The sequence below is a fragment of the Phacochoerus africanus genome, chromosome 11 (assembly GCF_016906955.1).
Source record: "Phacochoerus africanus isolate WHEZ1 chromosome 11, ROS_Pafr_v1, whole genome shotgun sequence".
NCBI lineage: Eukaryota > Metazoa > Chordata > Mammalia > Artiodactyla > Suidae > Phacochoerus > Phacochoerus africanus.
In genome coordinates, this window is record NC_062554.1 from 92,986,999 (window position 1) to 93,013,839 (window position 26,841).

Genomic DNA, 26,841 nt, shown 5'->3' on the forward strand with positions numbered 1-26,841 from the left:
AATGTAGGTTTAAAAAATAATAATAAAATAGCATTTTCCTCTTCTACCAGAATAGCAAATATCCGAGGTATTATACTCTAGAATGCTATGAAATAAGTACCCATAATAAACTGCTGATAAAAATTAACATAAATATTTTAAAGGAATTTGTGCACTATAAATCAAACTTTAAAAATGCACATAGTATGTAATTCAATTATTTCCATTCTAGAGAGACATCATAGAAAATTAAAAGGAGATATGTGTGCACAGATTATGTACTAGGGCATTCATTCTGAATTATTAATAATATTGAATACTTGAGAAACAGTGCCTGATATCCAATAGTAAGTTACATATATCCAAACAGTAGAATACATTACTTAAGCTGTGCTGTCAGACTTTAATGGCTTGAAAAATATTCATGTTAAGGAAAAAATAAAAGCAGGTTACAAATTATAATTCCAGATTTGCAGTACACACACAATTAAGTACCAGGAAGGAAAGTCCTCAAGATGCTAATACCATTAATAATGTCTCTTGGTGGTAGGATCTCTAGTGATTTTTATATTTTTCTAATAGTCTTCAGTATTTTCCAAAGTATTTACACTAAACATGAATTACTGTTACACTCAGAACACACACGAACACATACACAGGAGACAGAGGGGAGAGAGAGGAAGGGAGGACTTTCACATGTCTTGGGGAAATCTTTATTAAAAAGCACATTAAGGACAGTGCCGCAGATAAATTCAAGTTATATTGAGTCTGCCAAGTAGATTTCTCCAGGTGCTCGGTTATCGGAAATTTGGGTGCTCCTGCTGAACTACAGGATAACTCGCACATTCACAGAATTTTGCACGAATACAGGGCCCTTGAGATCCCCGACAGTGACAGTGTTCATCTTGCTCACCACTTGGTGCCCACCACCCAGTTCAGTATACTTTTAAGTGAAAGAGAAAAGAACTACAGTCTAGTCATTATACAGATGGAGAAACCGCTTCCTCCAAAACAAAAGGGCTTACTTGCCCAAGGTTACACGTTGTCTCCAGGAAGGAACACCACCAACAGCAATAATTAGGGCTACCAGTACTTTCAGCACGTACCGTTTCCCTCCTCGCTAGGCACTCTTCAAGTGATTTTGAGCATTGATTTATATAGTCCTCACAACAACCTTATGGGTTAGGTATTTTAATTATTTTCATCTAATCGGTGAGAAAACTAAGTCACAAACTGCACTTTTATTTCATTTCCCCCGTCCCCCGCCATTTCATGCAAATCCTAGTAACTCCAAAATTCGATCTAACACCCGCCAGCTTGGATCCTTAGGAAGGGATGCTCCTGGCGCGCATCTGTGTGACGCGCGAAGTAAGAAGATTTTAAAGAGCCGCCGGAAAATAATGTCCCGATGTCCTGGATTTTACTCTGGCTCCCCCCATCCCCCCGAAGTGTCCCTCTCCGTGGGCCAAGGGAACTGGGGGTGGGAGACACTATGGGGACACCCCGGCCTCTCTCGCCCTTCACCGCCTATTGAAGCTCGCGTCCCCAGCGGCCGCGCAACCCCACAAGACCCGCGGGGCTGGGCTGCCCGCGTCCCGCCCCGCCCCGCCCCGCCCGCGCCACCTGCTCCCCGGCTCCCGCGTCCCCGCCCCGCGTCCCGCCCCCGCGCCGCGCCCGCGCCCAGCGGTCCCTCCCTCCGGCGTGACGGGAGCACCGGCGCCGGCCGCCGGGGCGGCGAGCGCAGCCGAGCTGTCAGCTGGCCGACCGGCAGGGGCCGAGCGACTGGCCAGCAGAGCGCGCAGCCCTCGCGGCCCGGGAGACGGAGCGCGCCCCACCCGGGGACGGCTGCCTTCCAGCCTGCCAGCAGACCGCCCGCAGCGGGACAGAGATGCTCCTCGGCCAGGGGCCGGCGCGGGGGAGGGGCCGGGGGCGGCGGGCCGGGGCTCCCCACTGCGGGCTCCTACTGCCTTGGAGCCCCGCCTGGATCTGCTGTTGGGCGCTCGCCGGCTGCCAGGCGGCCTGGGCTGTGGACCTGCCCTCCTCCTCCGGCCGCCCGCTTCCTCCTTGCTTGGAGGTGAGTCGCACCTGGTCTTTTACCTGGAGTTTGCGGGGGAGGAGGGAGGAGAGGGAGAAGAGGAGTGAGGGTTGTGCTGGTTTATGGCTCTCTGCGGACGCCTCTTTCCTTCCCTGGAGGAAAGGGCTTTTCATTGGTTTCCAGGACTGAAGTTGCCGCCTCGGGAAGCTGGCCGAGAGGGTGTGAGGCTCTGCTGTCCTTGGGGGGATGCTTTTCGCGCTCCAGTGTTTTGAGGGCTCTGAAGGACTTTGCGGCGTCCTCTTGGAGTGTCAAGCTTGAGGGACCTGGGGTTGAGAGAGCTTTCAGAAAGGGGAGGGGACTGGGGAAGACCCTTGGAGACCCATCTCTTCACAGCTTTTCCAGAAGCCAGCTAAGACCCCCCCCCCCCAGGCTTCCCAGTCCCTCCCTCCCCCTTTCTCCACTCCCCAGTATCTACAGACCACTTCTTCCTACTCCCCTGCACTCAGCTTGCTGATAAGGCCCCAGGGACTTGCTAAGCCAGTGTGTGGTGTCACTTGGCATCCTTCTGCCAAAACATGGATGTGAAGTAGGAAGAAAAAAACTGCACTTAGGGAAGAGGTGGGTTGGTGATCTAGGAAATTAGAAAAGACTGAGTGCATATGCTCCTTTTGGTAGAAGGAGTAGAGTGCATATGCATCACCTGGTTGAAGCATTGCCGCTGTGTATTTTAAAGTTTGAGATTATTATTGAGAGCCAAAATGATAAATTATGGGGGGATGAGATTTTACTTCTGCTTTTAGGGGAACTGGACTGGCTGTGTGAAAAATATACAGGGGGTGTCATCTGGTGCTTGTATAGGGTGTTTATCTTTCCCTTTAGTGTTCCAGAAAGTGTATCCTCTTAATGAAAATCAGTGTGGGGAAGGAAGCACCATTTCTGACCTACTTTGAGTGATTACATTGAGGAGGATATGAGAAATAGATACCGTTTTTAGTAAGATTGCTAGGAATCAGGGTGATGGGTCATTTTAATTGCTGTAGCAAAAGTGGGTTAGCCAATAGCCCCTCTGGGAAGAAAGACCAGACCTTTTTTTTTTGTGTCACTTTGGAATTTTACTCAGGCTTGATTTATAGAATGTCTGTGTCTAGACATCCTCCATGGATTTCAACCTTTCTCTCCCACCATCCCAGTCCCAAGAGAAACTGAAATGAAAAAATCAGATCAAAGGCACATATGCGAGCGCACAGTAGTGTTGTAACTGGGGAAATCAGGGCAGGATCTCAACGAACAGCTGTGTTTAGTTTCAGAGTTTATTAGTCTAATCAGTTGTTTAATCTGTATTCTCCTGTCACCTGGGAATAGTCCATTCCATATTTTCACAGAAAGCTCCTTCTTGGGCATCTTCGGATGATACACTTGTAGCAGGATAAACTTAAAACCTTGCATCCTGCCCCCAATCCCAATATGCAAAACCTGTTTTTTTTTTTTCCCCTGAAGTGGAAAGTCTTAAGATTCTTGTAAAATTAATTCTTAGTAATGAAGACTCAAAACAGGTCTAAGTCAGGGCCAGTGGAGGTAATGTTACAGCTAGACTGATCCTTGATATGGTCACATGTTCGACACATGTATACCCAGACAGAATGGAGTAAGAGTCTGCAATCTAGGGCAGAAATACTGAAACCAGAGGCAGGGAGATGACGGCAGATTCAGGAAGGCTGTGTTCACTTAATTGTACTGACTTTAGAAATTGCATGTGACTCAATTTCTTGAGGTTTCAAGCCTTAATTTATAGAAATAAAATATTTAGGAGGATGCTCCTGGGCCTGCCTGTGGCTAGTTGTGTTTTTAGAAATGGTGATGCACAGGTCCATTTATATTTTTCCTGGTGCCTGACTAACACTTGTAGGATGATTGACTGGGAGTTGGAGGTTCCTTTGGACATCAGAGGGGCCAAGTGGTCTCTCAAGTGGGGGTGGAGTTGCATCTGCTTCTTGGCATCTGGTCTAACAAGCTGAATTAATTTATGGAATTGATCATTGTTTTTCTCTGACATTGTTTTCAAAAGAACATTGAGAAGAGGAGGTTATTTTTCAGGCTTTGAGGGGGAGGGTCTGCTTATGCTTATGGATATGTAGAGGGCTTTCTCTGAGACAGGGCTATGGGCCAAACTCCTGTGAACAAAGACATTGTTAAAGTAACTATTTTGTGGGCACTCCTGCATGTTTATCTCTCTCCACTCTTCATTACCGCTTTGTGGGGAGGGCAGTGAAAGCTGTGAAAGTGAGGGGTCTGAGGCTGGAAACTAAAGCTAACTCTTGATAACAGGAGAGAATGTTGAAGGGGAAATCTGCAGGTCTTCTATGCCTCATTTTCCCCAGTAGTTTCATCCTCACTTATCAACATTTTTATAAAGTAGTTAAGTTTAACTAAGTTACACAGGCTGTCATTTTCCTTGTCTGATTTTGGAGAAAAGCTGCACCAGGAAAAGGAGGAGAAGCAGAGAAAATTGGCATTGGAGTGATCTAATTATGATTACTTGAGTTCAGAAGAAAAAAAGCAAAACAAAAAAAACAGCTCTTCTGAAAGACAACTGAGATAAAGTTTCACTTAATGTTCTTTGCTGAGGTTGGGACTTGGGAGTGAAACTCATAATACAACCTCCTTTGTCAAAATCATTGGACTATGGACCATAAAAGGGGAGAAAAATGATTACTTTGGAATGTTCAGTTCAGGATCCAGTCAGCAGGGTGAACACTCAAGCACACAGGAAGGGGAGACAGTATTAAAAGTACAGTCTTTGTACCAGCAGTCTAAGGACAATAATAGGATGTAGCTTTGGGAAATGGTGTTGAAATTAAAAAAAAAAAAAAAGACTGGAAATCAGAAAGTATAGAATTAATTTTCTGTAGACTTTTTATGGGGGAGTTTATAAAGGATAAATATACTCTGGCTTTCTTAGTATCTATTTTTCACTTGTAAGATGATAGTTATAAAAGGGACCTGCCTATATTTATTGTGAGGATGAGAAGGAATATGAATGAAAGGGAAAAAGCTATATAAATACGTGAGAGGTGGTGATTGCTAGATTAGTAGACCTAGATCCTGATGTTTCTGGAAGTGTCTATTGTGAGCCTTCAGAGTTCAGAGGATAGGCTTATCCAAGAGTTGAATGGAATGGAATTTTTGACTCATTGAATAATAGGACCTAATAGGGCTGCCAGAGGGAAAAAAGGTAAAGGCCAACAGATGATTCAGAGTTGGAATAAAGTATTAGAAGACAGAGTGCCTGAGATAAAAATGCATAAAAAGAACAGAACTAAGTGGATCATGTATGCATTATTTAAATTTGGAAAATTAAATCATGAAGTGGCTTGATTTTAGTTCACTGCTCTAAGATCCTACATAATACGATTCTCCTGGTCTCTCTGATTTTTGATTGAATGATGACTTTTTTGCCAACAGCTTCTATTTCACAGTTACTGAGTTTAAACTGTGTGCTGGCGAAATGTCAGCTGATGTGAAATTACAAATTAAAAAAATAAAATTTAACTGTGTAGGGATGAGAGAGATACATAAACTGACAATTGCGGTGAAGTGATTTGGTGCCAGGAGAGAAGAAAAGAGCCATAAATCTAGTGGATGGAATCAAAAAAGGCCCTGTAGAGGAAGTGAGTGAGACCGGAAAGATGAGTAGGAATTTGCTACACAGACAGGTGTCAGATGTGAGTGTAGGCTAGTTTAGGGGAAAGACATTTCTGGTGTAGAGCACAGATCAACAATGGCAGAAGCAGACAACAGCATTATGCTGTCACTGGTCATGACTAGAGTGCTGCTTGCTCTGAGGCGTTTCATGAGAGATGAGTCTGAGAGGCAGGCAGAAGTCTGATTATAGGGAACCCTCTCTCATGCCAAGAAGCTGGCCTTCATTTGGTCGGTGCTGGGGACCAATAGAAAAGATTTAAAAATTAGGAGGAATAAAATAGCCTTTAGTTTGACAAAAGTATGGAGGTCACATTAGAGGGGTGGGCAAATAGAAAGAGGTGAGACCTGCCAGGAGCAATTGTAATAGTCCAGGTAAAGGATGACAGGACCTCAGTTGAGGAGTAGCAACGAAGGGGGAAAAGAGAGCCTGATGTTAGAAGATAGAATTGACCGTGGTGGACATGGAGGATCAGAGGGATGGAAGTTCTTCTTTGACTGGAGGATGGTGCCTCTAACCTCCATGGAGAGGAGCATGAGGAGGAAGGGATGAGGAACTTGGCTCCAGAGAGGTGACTTTCACAGAGTTAAGTAGGAAGTTCAGTAGAGGTCCATGGTCAAGGCCATAGTCTGAGCTGGTGTGGAGATAAGGGAATCACTTGAATGAAAGGCCTGGTTGACACTGCTGGATTGGATGAGGTCATCCAGGGAGTGAGAACAAAGGATGAAAGATAGAACTTGGGCTTAACCAACATTAAAGGGGGCAGAAGCCAAGCAGTACCTGGAGGAGATGAATAAGGAACAATGAATATAAGGGAAATGCAACAGTGCACATATGGGAAAAGGGAGAAAACCTTTGATGAAGAAAGGGGTTGGTTGTGGTGTTGGTTGCCCAAAGAAATTTGAATAAGATGAGGATTGAAAAGAGAGGGTTGAACTTGACAGTTAGTTCCCTGGTATGCCAGAATGGTTCCTGTGAAGTGGTGGGGATGGTATTAACTGGGAGGTGAGGCAGTGGTGATAGAGTGGACTTTTATTATAGAATCCTCCAAGATTTGGTAAGAAATTGGAGCTTCTAAGTCCATGTAAGTCAGGAGACTTGGAAATGGTCATATCTTCTGTTTCAGACTTTGATTAGTTGAGAAATAACCTTTAACCTCTCTGTAGGAAGTCTCTGAAGGTCATGGGCTGTGGGCGAGGGGCTCAGAGGTTCTAAAGCCACACTGTGGCCGAAGACGTTAGCCTCTGTTTTCAAGCAGTTAACGTAATTAATCTTGCCTGTTTTGCTTGTGAAGGTGAATTTTCCATTTCAAGTTCTTATGCTCAGAACCATTTCTCATGTTTTAGGCAAATGTGAGCAAGTATTCACACCATCAATATTTACAATGTTAAACCAAGAGTTGACAGATCTGTGAAGTGTCATATTTTAGCACAAGGGATGGAAATAGCAGAGGCATAGTATAGAGTGGTGCATGTTCCTATTGGAGTGTATTCTTCAGCAGTGCTTTGGAACTTAGAGGAATTCTTGATGGGCAGAGAACACCAGTTAAATTTTGGTTGCCTTTTCCTTCCCCTCAAAGAAGCCATGGATAATTCTTGTTTCTTTTTGCCTTTAAAAACTGAAATTATATGTAATATTTCAACATTAAACACATATTTACAATGTACTTAGGTGTCAGGTACTAGCAGTAAAATGTTGCATAAAACATGTGGCCCCTGCCTATATTGAGTTAGATAGTCTCATGTGGGTAGAGTCAAAACAGTACCACATATCAGGTAATTACATTCAACATAAGTTCTCTGATGGAAAACGATGCTGTAGCATATAGCCTTTCTAGTCTGATTTGGGTGGGAGGGATTCCCAAAGAAAAGATGTTTTAAGCTAAGACCCAGAGAATGAATAAGGGTTTGTTGGATGAAGGCCATGGGTGGTGGTGGTGGAGCATCTCATCCAGAGTAAGCCTGCTAGCCTACACAAATTCTTAGCACCTCCTCTAACCCTTCCGGGAGCACTAAAGACAAGATGTTCTTTCTCTTCTCTGGAATCCAGTCCTAGCCCACGGGCATACCTATGCTGTCCCATAAAGTCTTTGCACACACAGGCCCACCCTTTATGGCTGGGTGAGTTGTACCCAGCTGTGGGGGCATGTAAGGGCTGGAATCTCTCCAGTGCTGTGTATGCCTGGCCAGCTACCCTTGCACAGGTCTGCATCCATCCAGAGGAAGAAGGACCTTTTTTGATTCATATGCTCAGAGAGGGCACCAATTTTCTCAGTCACTCATAGGTGCCTTTTTCTTCACCAGAGGCTCTGAATACCTGCCCCCAACCCCCCATATGTTATGAGCTCATTGAGGGCAGGAATTTCGTCATCTTATTCGTCAAACAGTGATTAAATACATTTTTGTTTAAGGCATTTTAGGGGCTTAAAAATGAGTAAGGTACAGGTGCTCTGCTCTCAGAGCACTAATCAGGGCCTTGAAAATATAATGGAGTGTCTTCCATTTATTCAGCTATAGAAAGAAAGTGATCTTCATAGTGCATTTAATCCTAATTGACACCTTCTCTTTGTTGTACCGGATTTAAGACCGAAACAAAAGCCCAGTGATCAGAATATATTGAAGGTTATTCTCTAGTCAGTTTATAGCTGTGGAGATTGGGAAAATATGTGTTACTTGTTCAAAACTTCACTTTTTGAGATTCTTTTCCCGTTGTCTGTGGTTCTCAAAGTATGATCCTAAGACTAGGACTGTCAGCATTACCCAGGCACTTGCTAGAAATGCAAGTTCTTGGGCCCCGTACCCACCCTCCTGAATCAGAAGCTCTGGGATTGAGGCCCAGCAATCCATCACAACCAGCTCTCCAGGCATGCTGAGGATGGAGACCATGGCCCTAGTTATAAAGTGAGGGGTACAGTTTAGTTGTCGGAAACCCAGGGATCTGTTTCATAACCAAAATTCCTCCACCTGGAACCCTAGCTTACTTCCTGCTTCTGCAAGACAGTTTAGAAAGTCCTAAAATAATCCCATCAATTGGATCTGGAGGCTTCCTGCCACGATGAAGCGCATCTGCAAATGCTTCTCAACGATCTACACACCAGGTACTAGGCAAGATGCTGATAATGATACAGGATGCACAGGAATATTGTCATCCCTCTCTAGGTGCTTCCAGCCTGACGCAAACATGGAAATAATCAAGTGCCTTTCTTTGAGAGAGACCTTAGAAGAACATGGTAATATTAAGACTATTTAGTTAGCGTTTGTGGTATTTTCCAATGTTTGTTACTTATGGAGAAGTATTATTTGCATTTTGCTCCAACTGCAGAGCATCTCCTTGTTATAGTAGAAGTCGTGTTGAAGGTCACTAAAGAACTTATTCACATTTGAGTCCTTCCACTGGTCTGTGTGGCCTTGAGCGAATCAACCTCTTTGAATCTTTCTATGTCTTCAATTGGAGACAGTAACTCCTGCCTTATCCTCATTAGAGTTGCTGTGAGGATCAAGCTAATGTGTTTGAAAATGCTTTGTAAATTTTATTTTTAAAAAATTTCATTTCATTTTCGCTTCTTAAGGCCACACCTGTGGCATATGGAGGTTCTCAGGCTGGGGGTTGAATTGGAGCTGCAGCTGCTGGTCTGTACCACAGCTACAGCAAGTGGGATCTGAGCCATGTCTGCAACCTTCACCACAGCTCACGGCAACGCTGGGATCCTTAACCTACCCAGTGAAACCAGGGATTGAACCCACATCCTCATGGATACTAGTTGGATTTGTAATACACTGAGCCACGACAGGAACTCTCAAAAATGCTTTGTAAGTTTTAATGCAATGCCGTATATTATTATTATTGTGTAAGTTAAAAACAGTGTACCTAAGGGAGTGGATTGATGTGTGAAAGGCCTGGGGTGTGGGTAGAAAAATTTGTTTACTGACAAAAGCATTTTATAAGCACATATTTTCTAATGATGGGAGTTGTGCATTGTGAAAATTTTAAAGGAAGAAAGGTATATAAATAAAATCAGCTCTATCTAGTATTAGTGTTTTTAGCACATTTCCTACCTGTTGATTTTCCTTTTCCTTTTTCAAAACCAGGAGTGAGTGCAAATTTTATGTAGAAGTTGTGTCTTTTCCTCTCGTATTGTAAGCATTTCCCAGTGATATTAATGTTTCCTTGTAAGTACTTTTGTCATATTTATGAGATATGTTGATATGTAATATACTGTAAAATATCATCACTTGAACATCTGCTTTGTTTACTTATGAGCCATTTACATCAGCCTTTCACTGAAGGTGCTCTTTTCTAGGTCAACAGAGACCTCTTCTTTGCCAAGTCCAGCTGTCATTCCTTGTCTTTGCCTGTCTTACTAGAACACTGGAACTGGCTGACTCACCACTGGAATGTTTACTTGGCTTCAAGCACACTATGCTCTCCTTGTTTTTCTCTTACTCCATGTGGATCCTTCTCAGTCTTTGCTGGTGCCTTGTCACCTCCCTGACTTCTTTCCTTTGAGGCTTCCCCACCTTAATCCTTTACCCTCTCATCTTTTCTGTGGTCCTCACTCCTCACACTCTTGGTGATGTCATCCACTCTCTTGGCTTTAAATACCACCTGCTTATGGCCATCTCTCAAATTGGCATCTCCTGTGTGAAACATCTTGTGGACTCCTGATGCCTCAGTGTCTCTGCTTGGATAGGTACCTCACACCTGCCACGTCCAGAGCTGAGCTCCTGACCTTGCCCAAGCCGACTCCTCTGCTGTCTTCCTCATTTCCTTTAATGGCAACTCCTCCCTTTCAGTAACTCGGGCTTCAAACTCTGGAGTCTCCTCTGACTAATTCTTACCCCACATCTTACATCCCGTCTATTAGTAAATGCTCTTGTCTCTGCTTCAGAATAGCCAAAACTTCTCACCCCTGGGCCCCAGCACCAGAGCATTTTGCTGGATTATGGCTGCAACATCCTCTCTTGATCTCTAGTTTGATCTCAGCAGAGTGGCTGAGAGATCACATTAAAACATAAGTCAAAAGCTGCTATCTTCCCCTCAAAGCTCTTCTGAGGCTTCACTCAGAATCGAAGCTCTGATGGTGGCTTTGAGGGCCCATCATGATCCAGCCACTAAATCTCTAATGTCATCTACTGCTCCCCCATTCTTCACTCTGCTTCAGCCTTTCCAGTCTCCTTGTTCTTTCTTATTTATTTGTCTTTCTGCCTTTTCTAGGGCTGCTCCTGTGGCATATGGAGGTTCCCAGGCCAGGGGTCCAATCAGAGCTGTAGCCACCGGCATACGCCACAGCCATAGCAACTCAGGATCTGAGCTGCGTCTTCGACCTACACCACAGCTCACAGCAATGCCAGATCCTTAACCCACTGAGCAAGGCCAGGGATTGAACCTGCAACCTCATGGTTCCTAGTCAGATTTGTTAACCACTTCACCACAACGGGAACTCCCTTGCTCTTTCTAATTCTCCTTTCTCAGGGCTTCTGCACTGGTTCTTTGCCTGCAGCTTTCTTCTCAGGTATGCTTGACTTTCTCCCTCTTGTCCTTTAGGTTTGTACTCAGTTGTCATCTTGTCAGCAAGGCCTTCCCTGGCCACCTACTTAAAAGTGCAGCCTCCCCCTTCTCTATCCCCATTTTATGCTTTGATTGTTCTCCATAGCAGTTTTTGGCATCCATCATCATATATGGTTTAATTATTTAGTGTGTTTTTATGAGCCCACTCTCAGTAATTTGTTAAGTTCCAAAAAAACAAAGCAATCCCTCCCTCCCTTCCCGTTTCTTTTTTAAAATAAGCTCTGTATCCTTAGCACCTCAAACAGTGCCTGGCACTGTGTTGAATGAATGAGTAGATTTAATTTGGGGCATTTAGATTTTTAGTTCTTTGAATGTAGTTTTAGTTCTGTGTAGTTTATGATGTCATCATAAGCAATAACCTGAAACATTGTCTGAATTTCAGATTATTGAAGATAAAATTGCAGCAGAAATCTTAGGTTGAAGGCTTTGAGCTCTGCCTTGGCCAACAGTGAAAACTGTATTTATTAATTTTAATTTGATGGTGGAAAATGCTGTCTCACTGGTGTGATTGACATTTTTTAAATCACTCCTAAGAGTCAGTATTTTTATATAGCTTTTTGTATTTCTCTTTTTTGTGGAATTTGTTTAGATGTTTTCACTTAATGTTTTTCTTTTATTTATGGAGCTCTTAATACAGTAAGGATAACATATACAGTACATCGAAAACATATTTCTCTGCATTTTTTCCTGTCTCCGTGCTTTGAAATAATATAAAACTCAGAGAAAGCAATTAATTATTTAGACAATAAAAATGTATATGGAATTACTTCCCTTAACATATAGGAATAAATTTTCATTAATAAAACCTGAGTCATGATACTTAGTACCTTATTAAATTCCCATAGTGTATGAAGTCTTTTATGTGAATGGCTGAGAAAGATTCTGAAGCAGCTGTAAAGTGACCAGGAAATCTTGGGCTTGGGTTGACAGTCTTTGTCAAGGAGTGTGCTTTTGAAATGTCAAGACAGCCCTACTTCATTCTCTGTTACTTCTTTTTCAGTGGCCGTTCATATGTTTGTTTGTTTGTGTAGCATTTAATGAGATCAGATCATGTATTTCTCTCATAGGTAAAGTAAGAATACATTAGTCAGACAGTGAGACACCAATATCATATGCTATCACATGTGGAATCTAAAAAAAGATGACAATGAACCTCTTTGCAGAACAGATACTGATTCACTGACTTTGAAAAACTTATGGTTTCCAAATGAGACAGGTTGTGGGGTGGGGGGATGTGCTGGGGGTTTGGGGTGGAAATGCTATAAAATTGGATTCTGAAGATTATTGTACAAATAAATGTAATAAAATTCATAGAGTATTTTAAAAAAGAACGGAATACGGAAGTCTGATTATACTGGAGATGGTCAAGTGCCGTGATGAGTTACACAGAGTTATACAGAGGGGGAACTAAATAAGACTAAGGAGCCCTGATCTCGGAGAAGGTACTGTTTGAGCTGTTTTGAAAGATTTCCAGGAGTGCTTTACAAGGCACACAGAGGCCAGCATATGTCAAAAAAACAGGTTGTATGTCTGTACAGACTTCATGTGACCATTTCAGAGGCAAGAGTGAAGGTGCATGTAAGGATGGCAGCCGCAGATGACCAGAATGTGAGGATTGCAGAGACTGAGGGTTTTGTGAGGAAAGCTTTGGGGAGCCATTGACATCAGATTAGAACAATTATTCTGGTGTGCATGGAGGAATACAAAAGGGGGATAATATTGGAGGCAGGAAGATCAGTTAGGAGACTGTTGCCTCTCCCCTGGGGGAAAAAAAATGTCAGAGCTGAGCAAATGACAGCATGGAGGGGAAGGTTAGGAGTTGGGTTTGACAGCTGAGTGATAACTATCATTCTTCCATGACTTCTAGCATTTCTGCCTTGGGCTACTTGGTAGATGCTCTGCCTTTCATTGAGATTGAAAATGTTGGCGGTAGATGAGGCAGCTGCAAGAAAGAGGATGAGTTCATTATTGGCATCCTGAGTTTAAAGTACCCAAGGGACATCCCAATAGTGCTCTCCCAGAGACAGTTGGATGTAAGGGAGTGCAACCCAAGGGGGCCACATAAGAGGTAATTGATACCAATAGTGTTTGATGAGGTCACCTAGGCTGTGAGCACCTAGTAAGACCATGTGTTGAGGGCAGGGCTCAGGGAAATACCGGCACTTAAGAGGCAAGCAGAGCAGGAAGCGATTGAGAATGAAACTGAAAAGGCACAGCCAAGAAAGAGCAATAGCACATAGAACTGCTGTGGGTCAGAGGGGTAGGTAGGTGCCCAGCAAATCCACAGTGTGGTACAGATATGTGATTCTTGATGTTTGTTTAGGCATTTGCAATATCATATCCTTTGGACAAGATGCAGAAGTATGTGCTGACTGATGGCATAACTAGGTAGAGTCTTGGCTGTTTGAACAAATTACCCTGGGGTTATTAATTTTAAGGATTTGAAAGCTAAACTGGAGGAAAGGTTCCATTGTAATACCTTTAGTCTTTGTGTCTAATCTCTGTCCTGTTACTGTGCTACTTTTACTGTTTAATCAGTAGTTTGGTTTTGAGAAGGCTTAACCAGATTTTGTCAAGTCCGAAAGCTGAAAATGCCTAATGAGTTGGAAAGCATAATTGGAATTCAAATGACTGCAACAAAGGCTAGAATAATGGGCAAACATAATTGTTTTAAATGTAGACTGTCCTTTTTGGTTCTGAAATTTAGAGGTTCAAGTACAAAATGAGTAGTTCTTGCTTAAAGGTCCTTTTGAAGCCACAGATCCTGTGTGACTGCTAAAAGCAATGACGGGCAGGCAGGGGGATTCTTAGGTTCTATTAATATGAGCGGAGTGCATAGGAAGTGGACATTCAACAGGTCAGTGATACAACTTAGGTGTGCTATTTCAAGAGGGACATTGGAATAGGGAGGTGTTCATTTAAGATGCAAATTAGGAAGATGAACTGTTCTGAAAGTATTTCCAAACACTTGAAGACTGATCAAAGGAACTGGGCTGTTTAGCTTAAAGATGACTTAAGGGAACCATAATAGTGAGGTTCCAGTAACAAAGTGTGCTCCTACATGAGAGACATTGGTATAACGCTCATTTAGAGGACAAGATTAGGTTAGTAGGTAATACTAAGAATGCAGGATTTAGTTTGTCTGAGAAGATGTTTTATATCTATAGAGCCATGTGCAGCTTCTTTGAACTCTGAAAGTTGTAAGGTTCCTGTTTTGTTGGGACAGTCTGCGGTCCTGGGTCACATCTGTGGGAACCATGAGTTCTGGTTTATTGCTCTGTGCCTGTATTACTATGGGGCAGTTCACTGAAAGTATTCCTACTGTAACAGGTGAGAAGATGCATCTTTCTCCTTAGTGCTTTAGTCTTAGGACACATGTCTTAGGACACATTCTCTTCCTGCTCTGTCATCCTTAGCACTGTATTCTAAGATTGCCGCCATGTAAACATCAAGCAGTGAGTGGCCTTTGGTGTTTAACATCCTAAAATTGAGAGTGGAAAGAATTGGCCTTTCGAAATATAAGTTTACCACAGATGTCTAAATGATAATTCTTGGGCATATCAATAATGCATACTGGGAGATAACTTGAGCCAAAATCATCAGTAGATGCTTAAGTTGATCTGAGCTTGGTATGCTGGAAAAGTGCTTCCCTTTTAAAGAACAGATAAATGCTAACATTACTTGATTTAACTTTTTGTTTGTTTGTTCATTTTAGGGCCATACCCATGGCATATGGAAGTTCCCAGGCTAGGAGTCAAATTGATGCTGCAGCAGTCAGCCTGCACCACAGCTCACGGGCAACACAGGATCCAAGCCATGTCTGTGACCTACACCACAGCTCACGGGCAACACAGGATCCTTAACTCACTGAGTGAGCCCAGGGATCGAACCTGCATCTTCATGGATATTAGATTCGTTTCTGTGGAGCCACCATGGGACCTCTGCTGTAACTTTTTTTATGGTTTCATTTTTCGCATTGGACCTATTTAAAATTAAAAGCAATATCTGTGCATTTTGGAAAAGCAAAGTAATAAAACCACCCTTAATCCCACCAAATAAGCACACCACTCTTTGAACATCTTAGCATTTGTAATAGGAATAACATATAAAAATAACAATAGCTAGCTAAATTTTGAAGGCATTTCATGTATTAACTCACTTATCCATCCTACAGACTCTAATGTGCTCAGTCCCAGTCCTTCCAGCATGGTTAGATTACTGGGTGCCTGGCTGCAGCCCAGTGCCCGCACTCTTAACCATCTGGCTACGCTGCCCCTATCACATGTATCTATGCACATCTTTCATTATGAATATGCATGTATGCTTACAGAATGGGTATATTCTGTGCATACTGTTTTTTTTTTTTACATTTAAAAATATGCTGAGAACTTTATTCCCACATTTTAACTTATCTAGAACTTCATTTAGTGCTTATTGTCAGGTAAACCTGACTTTATTTTCTGAATATCCAGTTTTTACAAAGTATTTTGAATAATCCATAATTCCTCCTTTCTCCATTGATTTTTTTTCTATAACAACTATTGTGTGTGTTATATAAACATATATAATATTCTTTAAAATCTGTTGTTTTATGAATAGTATATGGCATATTATATATACACATATTTGTTTGATTTCTTTTGGACTACTTTATATATACTGACTTTTTTGTACCAAGATTGCTCACAGAGTTTTATAATATGATTTCATACAATACTTTGGCTTTTCTTTCATTGCAAGGTTTCTCGGCTCTTCTCACTCCACTTAGTCTTCCAGTTCAACTTCAGAATAATTTTGAAAAGTTAAAAAAAACTTCTCACTGGAATTTTCTCTTGGATTCTGTTAAATCTCTTCATTTATTTGGGAAAAATGTCAGCATTATAGCATTATCTTCATATTGGAAGACAGAGTCTGCTTCAGTATTTGAGGCATTCTGTATTTCTTACCAGCACAGATCTTTGTATACCTATTTTTGGCTACTGTTCTGGGTGGCAGTTTCCACCTACCATTTTACGTTCCGTTTTTTTCCCTGATATGTTGAAAAGCCACTGTTCTTTTGAAAATTAACTGTGTATCTAGTCTCTTACTGAGCAGTCTTGTCTAATATTTTGTCTGTTAATTATCTCTGATGTTCTTGATAAAAAGTGCCATTTAGTGTATGTGTACAACACTTTGCTTATATTAACAGTAATCCTCAAAGCAATCCATGCCTCTCCTTTTAGAGATGAGGAAACTGAAGCCGAAAGGCAATTAATAATTTGCAAAAGATGACAGAGCTCGCGAACCATGTGACTGGGACGTATTTGTCTTCAAAGACCCCACTGAAGCCCAAGGAAACCCACTGCCTCCCACTCTCCCTGCACAGAGCTGGTCTATACTTATTGCGCTCCACACCTGCTTAGAGGCTATTACTGAAACTAACTAAAGTGTGCCAAGAAGCTATTCATAATTTTTTCCTCTTTAGTCAATCATTTTCAGATTATTCCCTTTTCTCACAGTGGTAATCCCTTTCTCCTATGTTCCAGAAATCTACCATCTCCTCCAAGTCAGATGTTAGTGCTGCACCTGTCTTTCCTGGGGGAGCACCCTATAGTACAGCATTTTATCCCCACCTAGGTGTGTGGGTAGCCATTGGTCCTCTTGCTTCCTGGATGAGGTGCCTGTGTAGTAACTCTAGTTCAACTTCTGCCGTCAGGCAAATTTTCCGTCCATGCCATCCTGATCTGCTGAGGGGATCTCAATCTGTCTAAGATTCTGGATTAGGAGACTGTCTTTAGAACTTCAAAGAAAGTTGTGATTCTTCCAAGCAGCATGGGACAGGCCTGGATTGAAGGCATGTCCCGCCTCTGTCTTTATCTGCATGGTTCTGGGAATAAAGGATGGAGGCAGAGAAGTAAGTGAGAGTGAGGCCTCTGAGTCAGATGACATCTTAAACCAGAGACCCATACAACTTCAAAAATAAGGCCAAACTCTGTTGTAAAAACAGTGTATATCAAAGGTAATTTAGAATAAATATGTTTCTGTCATGTTATCACAGTGCTTTTAAAGTTTTTGTTTCCTTAGTCCTCTTTCTTTAGACTTCAATCAGCTATATGGACCAGGCATTGTTCTAAGCGTGTAGACTTATTTATGCATTTAAAAACAATCATTTGTTATGGGTCTACTCATTGTTCACATGTAAATGATACCACTTTAAAGTGTTATTCAAATATTTTATGGGAAGATTGAACAACTGCCTCAATCTTTTTAAAAATTTTATTGAAGATTAATTGAAAGATGCTCAATGACATATATTTGAAGTCTACAATTTGGTCAGTTGGGTATATGTGTGCACTCGTGAAATCCTCACTCTAATCAGATGGCCATTTCCAAAACCCACGAAGGCTTCTTGCTTCCCTTTTGTAATCCAGCCCTCCCTCTACCCTGTCCCCAGACAGCCACTGATCTGCTTTCTGTCACAATAGATCCACTTGGATTTTCTAGAATTTTATATAAAGGGAAACATATAGCATATACTTTTTGGGAGGGAGAAGGGGCTGGGCTGGCTTTTTTGTCAGGTAGCATAATGATTTTGAGATCAATTTACACTGTGCTGTATATCAATAGTTTGTTCCTTTTTATTGCTGAGTAGCATTCCATCGAATGGCTATATAGCACCTATGCCCATCCATTTTTAACGTTACATAGTTCTAATCATAGTACTTGATATTCTTAAGCTCCAGTATGATAATGTAATCTCTGAATATCAAGAACTCGTTAGTGAGTACTCCAAATAGGTTATTTATAAAGTGCAACAGCAGCAGCCTAAAAATGTAAATGTAAGCACTAAAGGACTTTTGACGTTCTGAGATATTCTGGGAGTTAATTTGGTTTTCTGTTGTACTCAGTGTTTAGCGCTATTTCAGACAAGTCTTGATTTTTTGAAGAGCTAATCATTTAGTCAGTCAGTTAGATGAACTTGTTGCTGGAACTACTTTCACTTGCTTGCCTGTCTGCCCATAGATCATTTCATTGTCAGTTAATGATCACGTATCTGTCTGTCAGAGCGCAGGTAGAAAGGGGGGCTTCCCACCACTCATTCAGAGGCTAAAGTGAGGACTTTTTTTCGTTCCTGGTGATGAGCATTTGTGGACTCTCTGGGTAATGAGAGCAGTCTTTATGTATATTTAGAAGGACAATTAAATATACTTTTATCAGTTGAAATTATATTTATTTTTTCGACAAGGGACATTTGAGCATCTGACCAGGTCAATAGACTCGACAGCGATCCTTGAAGTTATCTTTCTATAAACATACGTCCAGCAAGATAGCTAGGTTTAGTTATCTTTCTTTTTTTTTTTTTTTGTGGGAGGTGATGGGAATTTGGTTGACTAACATGTTTGCATTCAGAATAAGGTAAGAATTCTTTTCAACTAATAGTGTATCTGTGAATTATGGTCTTTTTTTTCCCCTCAAGAAAGATGAAAGGTGCTGACCTAAACCGTGATTGTGAGACTGGCTGACCTGTTCCAGTTAGGGGCATTTCCTTTGTAGCTGTACATGATGACTTTGCTAGGACAGAGAGGATGAATATGACTCTCTTGTCTTCCTAGTCATGAGCTCTGCCTTCTCCATGGTGGATACAGATAAATGTAGACTAATCCTTAACCTGACTTCTCTTTCAGTTATGACTTCTTTCTCACCATCCTTTCAAAGCTGGACTCTTTATTTCTTTAATTTCCTACCCTCTCTTTACCTCACTGTAGTCTGGCTTTTATCTCATTCTTTTCCCAACATCTCTTATTATGTAATCATTCCCTAATTACCAGTGGCTTTAATCCTTGTCCTCCTCTATTTTTCTGCAGCATTTAGCCCCTCTTGGAGTTCAAGTGTATTTCAAACAGCAGACCTGGGGCAAAAGCAAGAAGACATTGTTGTGAGAAACATCTTCCCTCAGAGTCAGGAAGAACTATAACCTTCAAAGATGTGTAGCCATGGCAAGGACTTTACAGACTAGCTCTTCGTCCAGAGAAGTAAACAAGCAAAGACTAAATACCCATTTTTCATGGATTTGTTCATTTTTTTTTTTTTGGTCTTTTGTTGTTGTTGTTGTTGTTGCTATTTCTTGGGCCGCTCCCGTGGCATATGGAGGTTCCCAGGCTAGGGGTCGAATCAGAGCTGTAGCCACCTGCCTACGCCAGAGCCACAGCAACGCGGGATCCGAGCCGCGTCTGCGACCTAGAGCACAGCTCACGGCAACGCCGGATCGTTAACCCACTGAGCAAGGGCAGGAACCGAACCCGCAACCTCATGGTTTCTAGTCGGATTCGTTAACCACTGCACCATGATGGGAACTCCGGATTTGTTCATTTAATCAACATTATTAATCACTTTGCCTGTCACTGCACCAGAGATACAAAGATGAAAAAAAAAATCCTTTAAGTAGCTTATAATGTAATGTAGTGGTTCTCATCTTGGCTGTACCTTAGAATCACTGACTAATAATTGATTTCTAATTTAGCAGTCTCAAAGGATAGGGTCCAAGAAACATATTCCAGTGTATAGCTGTGGTTAATAATCACTTGTCTAATGTTTATTTCTCAAAGTGTCATTTAACACTCCATGGCAGACCATGTGATTTGCACTTATTCTTTGAACAATTATTTAGCCCATCTTTTGTTTTTGTCCCTGGTCTAGGTACCAGGAGTACATCAGTGAACAAAAACAGAGTTTCTGCTCTTAGGGGTTTATAAAATGTAGAATATAGACATTACATAAATGCATGACGGGTTGGTGATAAGTCTAAGAAGGAAAATAAGGGAGGTGAGGGGATGGAGAAGGTGTCTAAGAGGTTGGGAAAATGATTTTGATGCTCTGGTATTTGAGCAGCACCTGAATGAAGAGCTATGTGGACATCTGGAGAAAGGACTTCTAAGCAGAGAGTTTTTACTAAAACTGTGAGATGAGTATACTCTTATCATGTTCAAAGAAGAGTGACTCACTGTGGCTAGAGTGGAAGGAGTGAGCAGGGGGGTAAGACAGGAGATTCAAACACAGAGGGCCCAGGTGGATGGAGTGTGGCAGGTGACATGGCACCTTTTAGGGCATGTTAAAAACTTGCTTTTTATCCTGTGCTCAGAACCCTCCATGGATATTACAAGAAATAATATGATTTATGTGTAAGAAGATTAGCCTGGCTGTTGTGTGGAAAACAGATGAGATGGGTTATTACAATAATTTCATGAGACATTTTAGCAGCTTAGATTAGGGTTGTAGGGGTGGAGTGATGGGAAGCCATTGGATTCTGTGTATTTTTTTTTTTGTTGTTGCTTTTTAGGGCTGCACTTGTGGCATATGGATGTTCCCAGGCTAGGGGTTGAATCAGAGCCATAGCTGCCGGCCTACACCACATCCACAGCAATGCAGGATCCAAGCCACATCTTCTACCTACACCACAGCTCATGGCGATGCCAGATCCTTAACCCACTGAGCGAGGCCAGGGATGGAACCCACAACCTCATGATTCCTAGTCGGATCCGTTTCCCCTGCATCACAATGGGAACTCCTGGATTCTGTGTATATTTTGTGTACAAAATATATTTTTTTTGCATTTCAAAGAGATGATAGGCTTTACTAGGATCTCCTAGGAAGTGACTTTAGGTAGAGAAAGAGGAGGTCAAGGACCAAGGTTGGGTCACATCAAGAGAGTTAAGAGAGCCGATGAGGAGAGTCATGTACTGAGGCCAATGAAGAAAGGAAGGAAGCGGGTTGAACTGAATCAAATACCCTTGTTGTCTCTAGTGAGGGGAATGTTGAGAATTGATGTCTGGATTCTGTGAAGTGGAGGTCATCAGTGGTCTTGAAAGAGCACTTTTGATGGAGTGGTAGACAAAGACCTGACTGGAGTGGGTTCAAGAGAGAGAAGAAGGGATGCAGCCAGAGTGAGAGCAGGCAGTTCTTTTGAGGAGCTTTGCAGTTAAGGGAAGAAGAGAAGGGCAGCCTGAGCTGAAGGGGAGCCAGTGGTTACTTGACGAGAGAAATGCTGAACAAACTGAAGTTGAAGCTTCCTTTTAGTGGCAAGATCTGATTCTATGATTAGTGAATCTGGTTTTATTATTTTAATTTGCTTTTTATGAAATTCTTAAGATGAAGCATACCTATATTTTTCTATCTGGTTGACTTGAGACAATTTTTATGTCACAGGACTGTGCCTCCTCTTTAGTTGGGGGTATCTTTTTCGTATTAGTTTCCTAGGGCTTCCATAATAAAGAGCCATGCACTGGATGGCTTAGAGAGCAGGTATTTCTTGCCTCACAATTTTAGAGGCTGGAAGTTAAAAACCAAGCTGTTGGCATGGTTGATTGCTTCCAGGGAAGGATCTCTTCCAGGCCTCTCTCCTTGGCTTGTAGTTGAACGTTTTCTCCCTGTGCCTGTCTCTGTCTCCCAGTTTCCCCTTTTTGTTAGAACATCAGTCATATTGGATTTGGGCCCCCACCTGAATGACCTCATTTTAACTTGGTTATTTCTGTGTGAATTCTGTCTCCAGGTAAACTCACATCCTGAAATACTGTGGGTTAGGACTACGTCGTCAGAATCTGGTGTGGGGCATAATGCCTTTATTTTCCCATAGGCTCCTTTCTGAAGTTTTAACCCAATAACATTTAAAATTTTTCTGCTGGGTAGTATTCAGGCACAGTTGTTGGCTACTTGATCTAGTCATCCCAGTGACACCTCTAAGATGTCACTTAAGAGAATGAGAGCCAGGAAGGAGGATTTCCTGATGTCTCTATTTGTACTTCAAGGTGTATGATCTAATAAAATGCCGCCAGCAAATTTCTGACTATCTTTTTCTCTCGAAAGAATTGTTTCTTTTCTAGCATCAGGCTTCAGCTGGAATATATGCCATTAAGATAGCCTTGTAAAACTGTTTGTGACCATAATGGATTTCATTTGGAGACTGTTAAAATATAGCTTATAACTAATGATTTCAGTTGTCAGTACATGGACCCATTAACTCTAAATTCTTAGTGCAACAAAGGAGAAATATAAATTTAATTGTGGAATAGCAAATATTTTTTTGTGGGCTTGTCACTTCCCTATAGTATTAAGGCAGAATACAGTGCTTTAAAATGAAGAAAATGTCCGTGGTAAAGTTTAGAGTTAAGTAGAATACTCATTTAGATATTTTTCCATGTTACTTTTTGGCTTGGAACCCTAACCTTTGGCATTGCTGTAAGCCACTGAATGAATTCTTGGAGACAGCCTTGATTTTTTTAACTTAGCATATTTGGTGTAAATAATTAAAACTTTTTTCATATTACTTAACTTTAAACATTAAGGAGTTGCCTTTGTGGCTCAGTGGGTTAAGAAACTGACTGATATCCATGAAGATGTGGGTTTGATCTCTGGCCTTGCTCAGTGGGTTAAGAATCCAGTGTTGCAATAAGCTGTGGCATAGGTTGTAGATGCATCTCAGATCTGGTTGTGGTGTAGGCCGGCAGCTGCACCTCTGATTTGACCCCCAACCTGAGAACTTCCATATGCCACAAGTACAGCCCTAAAAAAATGAAAACAAAAAACAAAAAACCTCTCAGCAAGAAGGCTAATTCTTCTCTAATGTAAAATGGAGCAAGCATCTCCTCAGTGGGTTTTCCACAGATTAAACCTGGCAGAGATTCAAATACTAACCATGTTATAGCTGACGATTTGTTATGATGGAGTCTCGTGCTGGCTCCACAGTTTACCTCCTTGATGACCAAAGCTCAATGAAATCTAATGTGATGTTCTTCTGCATTCACAAAATCACAACCGTTCCTGCTTCTCCCTTATATTTTCATATCCAGTGACTCTGGAAAGACATCTTTTTCTTAGCACTTTCTTGGTGACTGCATGGATGAAGTACAAAGAGCATATGGAAGCAGATATATGCGTAGGTCTTGATTTTATGTTTTGGTAGACTGGCTTATTTAAGCAAATACAACAGGAGAACATGTTTGTTTAACGTTTTTCTTTGTACCAGCTGCTGCTTTTTCTCTTTCCTAGGATGGCCTGCCAGAAATGTACACCTTTATTCCTACACTCTTTGACAATTTCTAATTGATAAGTTTTTTCAGTTAATTAATTGGCCCTTTGGAAAATGCGTTATATATCTGACATGTACATTTTAAGAATGTTGAGGATTTTGAAGTAGTGTGCTCAAATTTGATTTTGTTTAAAATGAAATATTTTTAATTTATTAAAATTATTTAGTGGTAAAGGCTTAGTGTTTCTTAAACATTATTTACAGAATCAGCATTAATTTACAACAGCTTAAAAAGTATATAGTCACATTTTAATTACTTAGAAGAAGAACTTTATATTTATTGCAGTTATTTTTTGGAAAGCCGTGATGGGTAATGTTCAGTTGGATTTGCATGCGCCAAAGTGTGGGGGGTTGGTTGTTGCCTCAGGGAGTCAGGAGCCCTGTTATGGGACTTTTCTTATTGCTAATTGGCTGTGTGAACTTGAGTAGCTTGTTTTCTCTTGGAGTCAATCTCATTTGAAAAATAAAGAGATGGGTTTATTTATTTATTTTTTGTCTTTTTGCCGTTTCTTGGACCGCTCCCTCAGCATATGGAGGTTTCCAGGCTAGGGGTCGAATTGGAGCTGTAGCCGCCAGCCTACACCAGCACCACAGCAACTCGGATCTGAGCTGCATCTGCAACCTACACCACAGCTCGCGGCAACACCAGATCCTTAACCCACTGAGTAAGGCCAGGGATCGAACCTGCAACCTCATGGTTTCTAGTTGGATTCATTAACCACTGAGCCACGATGGGAACTCCAAGAGATGGGTTTAGATAATCCATACAGGCTTTTCCAAATTCAACATTTTATGACTTTCTCTTGTCTAAGTTTTATATTTTTAAGTAAACATGGATTATATCTTTACTTCTTCTTGGATACTTTCTTGACTGAATGTGGAATTTGTTATGTCCAGTATGGTTATACTGGGCAGAGAGGTGTAGCTTGGTAGTTCCTAGAAAATAAGCATCATCCACAAAGAGTCAACAAGAAGTTTTACTGTATCTGGCCTGTGCAACTTTGTTTGACTCAGATTTAGACAGATACGTGTTTGCACTTTTTTACCAACGGATGACTGGTTCTATAGTTTTAATTTTGACTTGTTTTATAATTTTTTCTTAGTCATCTGAGTTGATTATTTAGATATTTAGCATGAGGTACTTTCCTAAAAATAAGAATTTGGGGCTTTAGAAGGTCTCAGCCTTCTGTAATTCTGCCTTGGGTTGTAGGATGATCTGGAATAAAGAGGACTCAATCTCAGTGGTAAATTATATCCAAGATAGTTAGCCTAAGATTTTTTTCTGTAGGAAGAAAACCTCACAGGTTAGAGATGTGAGGCAGGCCTGGGTGCAATTTGCTTTTTACTTTAAACCTCGTTAGTTTATTCACTGACCTGTGGCTTCATCTGCTGAGAACATGTTTTCTCATTGAAATTATCATGCCATACAGGCATGTTTTGTAAAAAGTATTCCTGAGTAGAGTTATAAACATACTTTTAGACATAAAGGCTTAACTTTTTTTTTTTTTTCTCTTTTTAGGACTACTCTTGCACCATATGGAAGTTCCTGGGCTAGGGGTCGAATCAGAGCTGCAGCTGCTGGCCTACGCCACAGCCATAGCAATGCTGGCTCTGAGCCACATCTGTAGCCTACACAGCAGCTTGCAGCAACGTGGGATCCTTTACCCACTGACCAAGGCCAGGGATGTAGCCCACGTCCTCACAGACACTATGCTGGGTTCTTAACTCCCCGAGCCACAACGGGAACTTCAGGCTTGATACTGCAAAGATGCCTATGTTCCACAAATTGATCTATATTTTTAAAAGATTCCTCCAGGATCCTAATTCAGTTTCCTACCACTGAAAGCCTGTGTCTGTTGGAGAGGTAGAATAGGGACTAAAGTGATCCTCAGATTCACAAGATAGAACATATCCTGAAATCAGCTGGGGAAATTCTGAAAAAGAAGTGTGAGAAGTTACTCTGATGATCTACAAATGAGAGTATAAACCGTTAAATACTCTGGAGAAACAGTTTGGTAATATTTCTCTAGAGCTTTAAAACATAATCTCACTGAATATTGCATATGTACTTCATTAGTTTATCTTAAATTGGTTAACTGAACAATGATGTGAGGAAAGATGGTTCATCTCAGCATGATTCATAAACCATCTAAATTTTTAATAAGTGGCTGTTTAAATTGTTTCCTCTATTAAGTGGAACACCATGCAGTCATTAAATGTGATGACCTAGCAGATTATTTATTTACATGGAAGAGGTTTACAATATGTTAAGCAGATTAGAAAGCCTATCATGCGGGAGTTCCCGTCGTGGCGCAGTGGTTAACGAATCCGACTAGGAACCATGAGGTTGCGGGTTCGGTCCCTGCCCTTGCTCAGTGGGTTAACGATCCGGCGTTGCTGTGAGCTGTGGTGTAGGTTGCAGACGCGGCTCGGATCCCGCGTTGCTGTGGCTCTAGCGTAGGCAGGTGGCTACAGCTCCGATTAGACCCCTAGCCTGGGAACCTCCATATGCCGCAGGAGCGGCCCAAGAAATGGCAAAAAGACAAAAAAAAAAAAAAAAAGAAAGCCTATCATGAAAACATTGGTATAGGCATATAGATGTGTGTATTTACTTGGAAAAACGTGCAACAGAATTACAGTGGCTATCCCTGGGTAGCAAAATTATGGATGTTTTCCCCTCTACTTTATATACTTACCTCTATTTCTAAATTTTCTACCAAGACCCATGGATTCTTTGAGAGGAAGGAGAGCACATCACTTGAAGCACTTGAAAGTATCGGACTCTGCAGCCAGTCTGGCTGAGTTTAAGTTCCAGTCTTGTCACTTCCTAGCTGTCACTTGAGCAAGTCACTTTATTTCTCTGTGCCTCTCTTTCTCATCTGTAGAGATAATAAATACAATAATACTACTACCTCATAATAGAGTTGTTGTGAAGATTCAGTGTACTTAATATATGTGAACTCTTTAGAAAAATTAATACTGAGTACCATATTTATGTTAGCTATTCATATATGAGTAATAAAAATGAGTGAGCGAGACACCAGTATACAGACAAACTAGCATACCTAGCATTCACTGGTAGAAGAAATGGTCTCTTAGAGTATCAAGCGACTGAAATAACTTGGTAAACTGTATGTATGTATGTATGGGGCTGCATCTATGGCATACGGAGGTTCCAAGGCTAGGGGTTGAACCGGAGCTCTATCTATCTAGAACATTTCTCTCATTCCAAAGTAAAGCCCTGTAACCGCTGGTCAGTTTCTTATTTTCCCCTTCCCTGCAGCTTCTGGCAACCACCAATCTGCATTCTGTTTCTATGAATGTATTTGTTCTGGATATTTCATATAAATGGAATTTTATAACATGTAACCTTTTGTGTTTGGCTTCTCTGACTTAGCATAATGTTCCAGAGGTTCTTTCATGTTGTAGCGTGTATCAATACTTCATTCTCTTTTATGGCTGACTAACATTCTATTATATGTCTATGTATCACAGTTT

At 41.4% G+C, this 26,841-nt stretch overlaps 1 protein-coding gene across 1 annotated transcript in view; it reads left to right on the top strand.

Moving 5' to 3' along the window:
* Positions 1 to 1,721: 1,721 nt before the first annotated feature.
* Positions 1,722 to 26,841, top strand: part of ELAPOR2 (endosome-lysosome associated apoptosis and autophagy regulator family member 2) — a 181,981-nt gene continuing 156,861 nt past the window's right edge. The window contains exon 1 of the mRNA XM_047753103.1: positions 1,722 to 2,053. Coding sequence (XP_047609059.1) covers positions 1,868 to 2,053 — 186 coding nt within the window. The 5' untranslated portion in view covers positions 1,722 to 1,867. The remainder of the gene's footprint in view (positions 2,054 to 26,841) is intronic.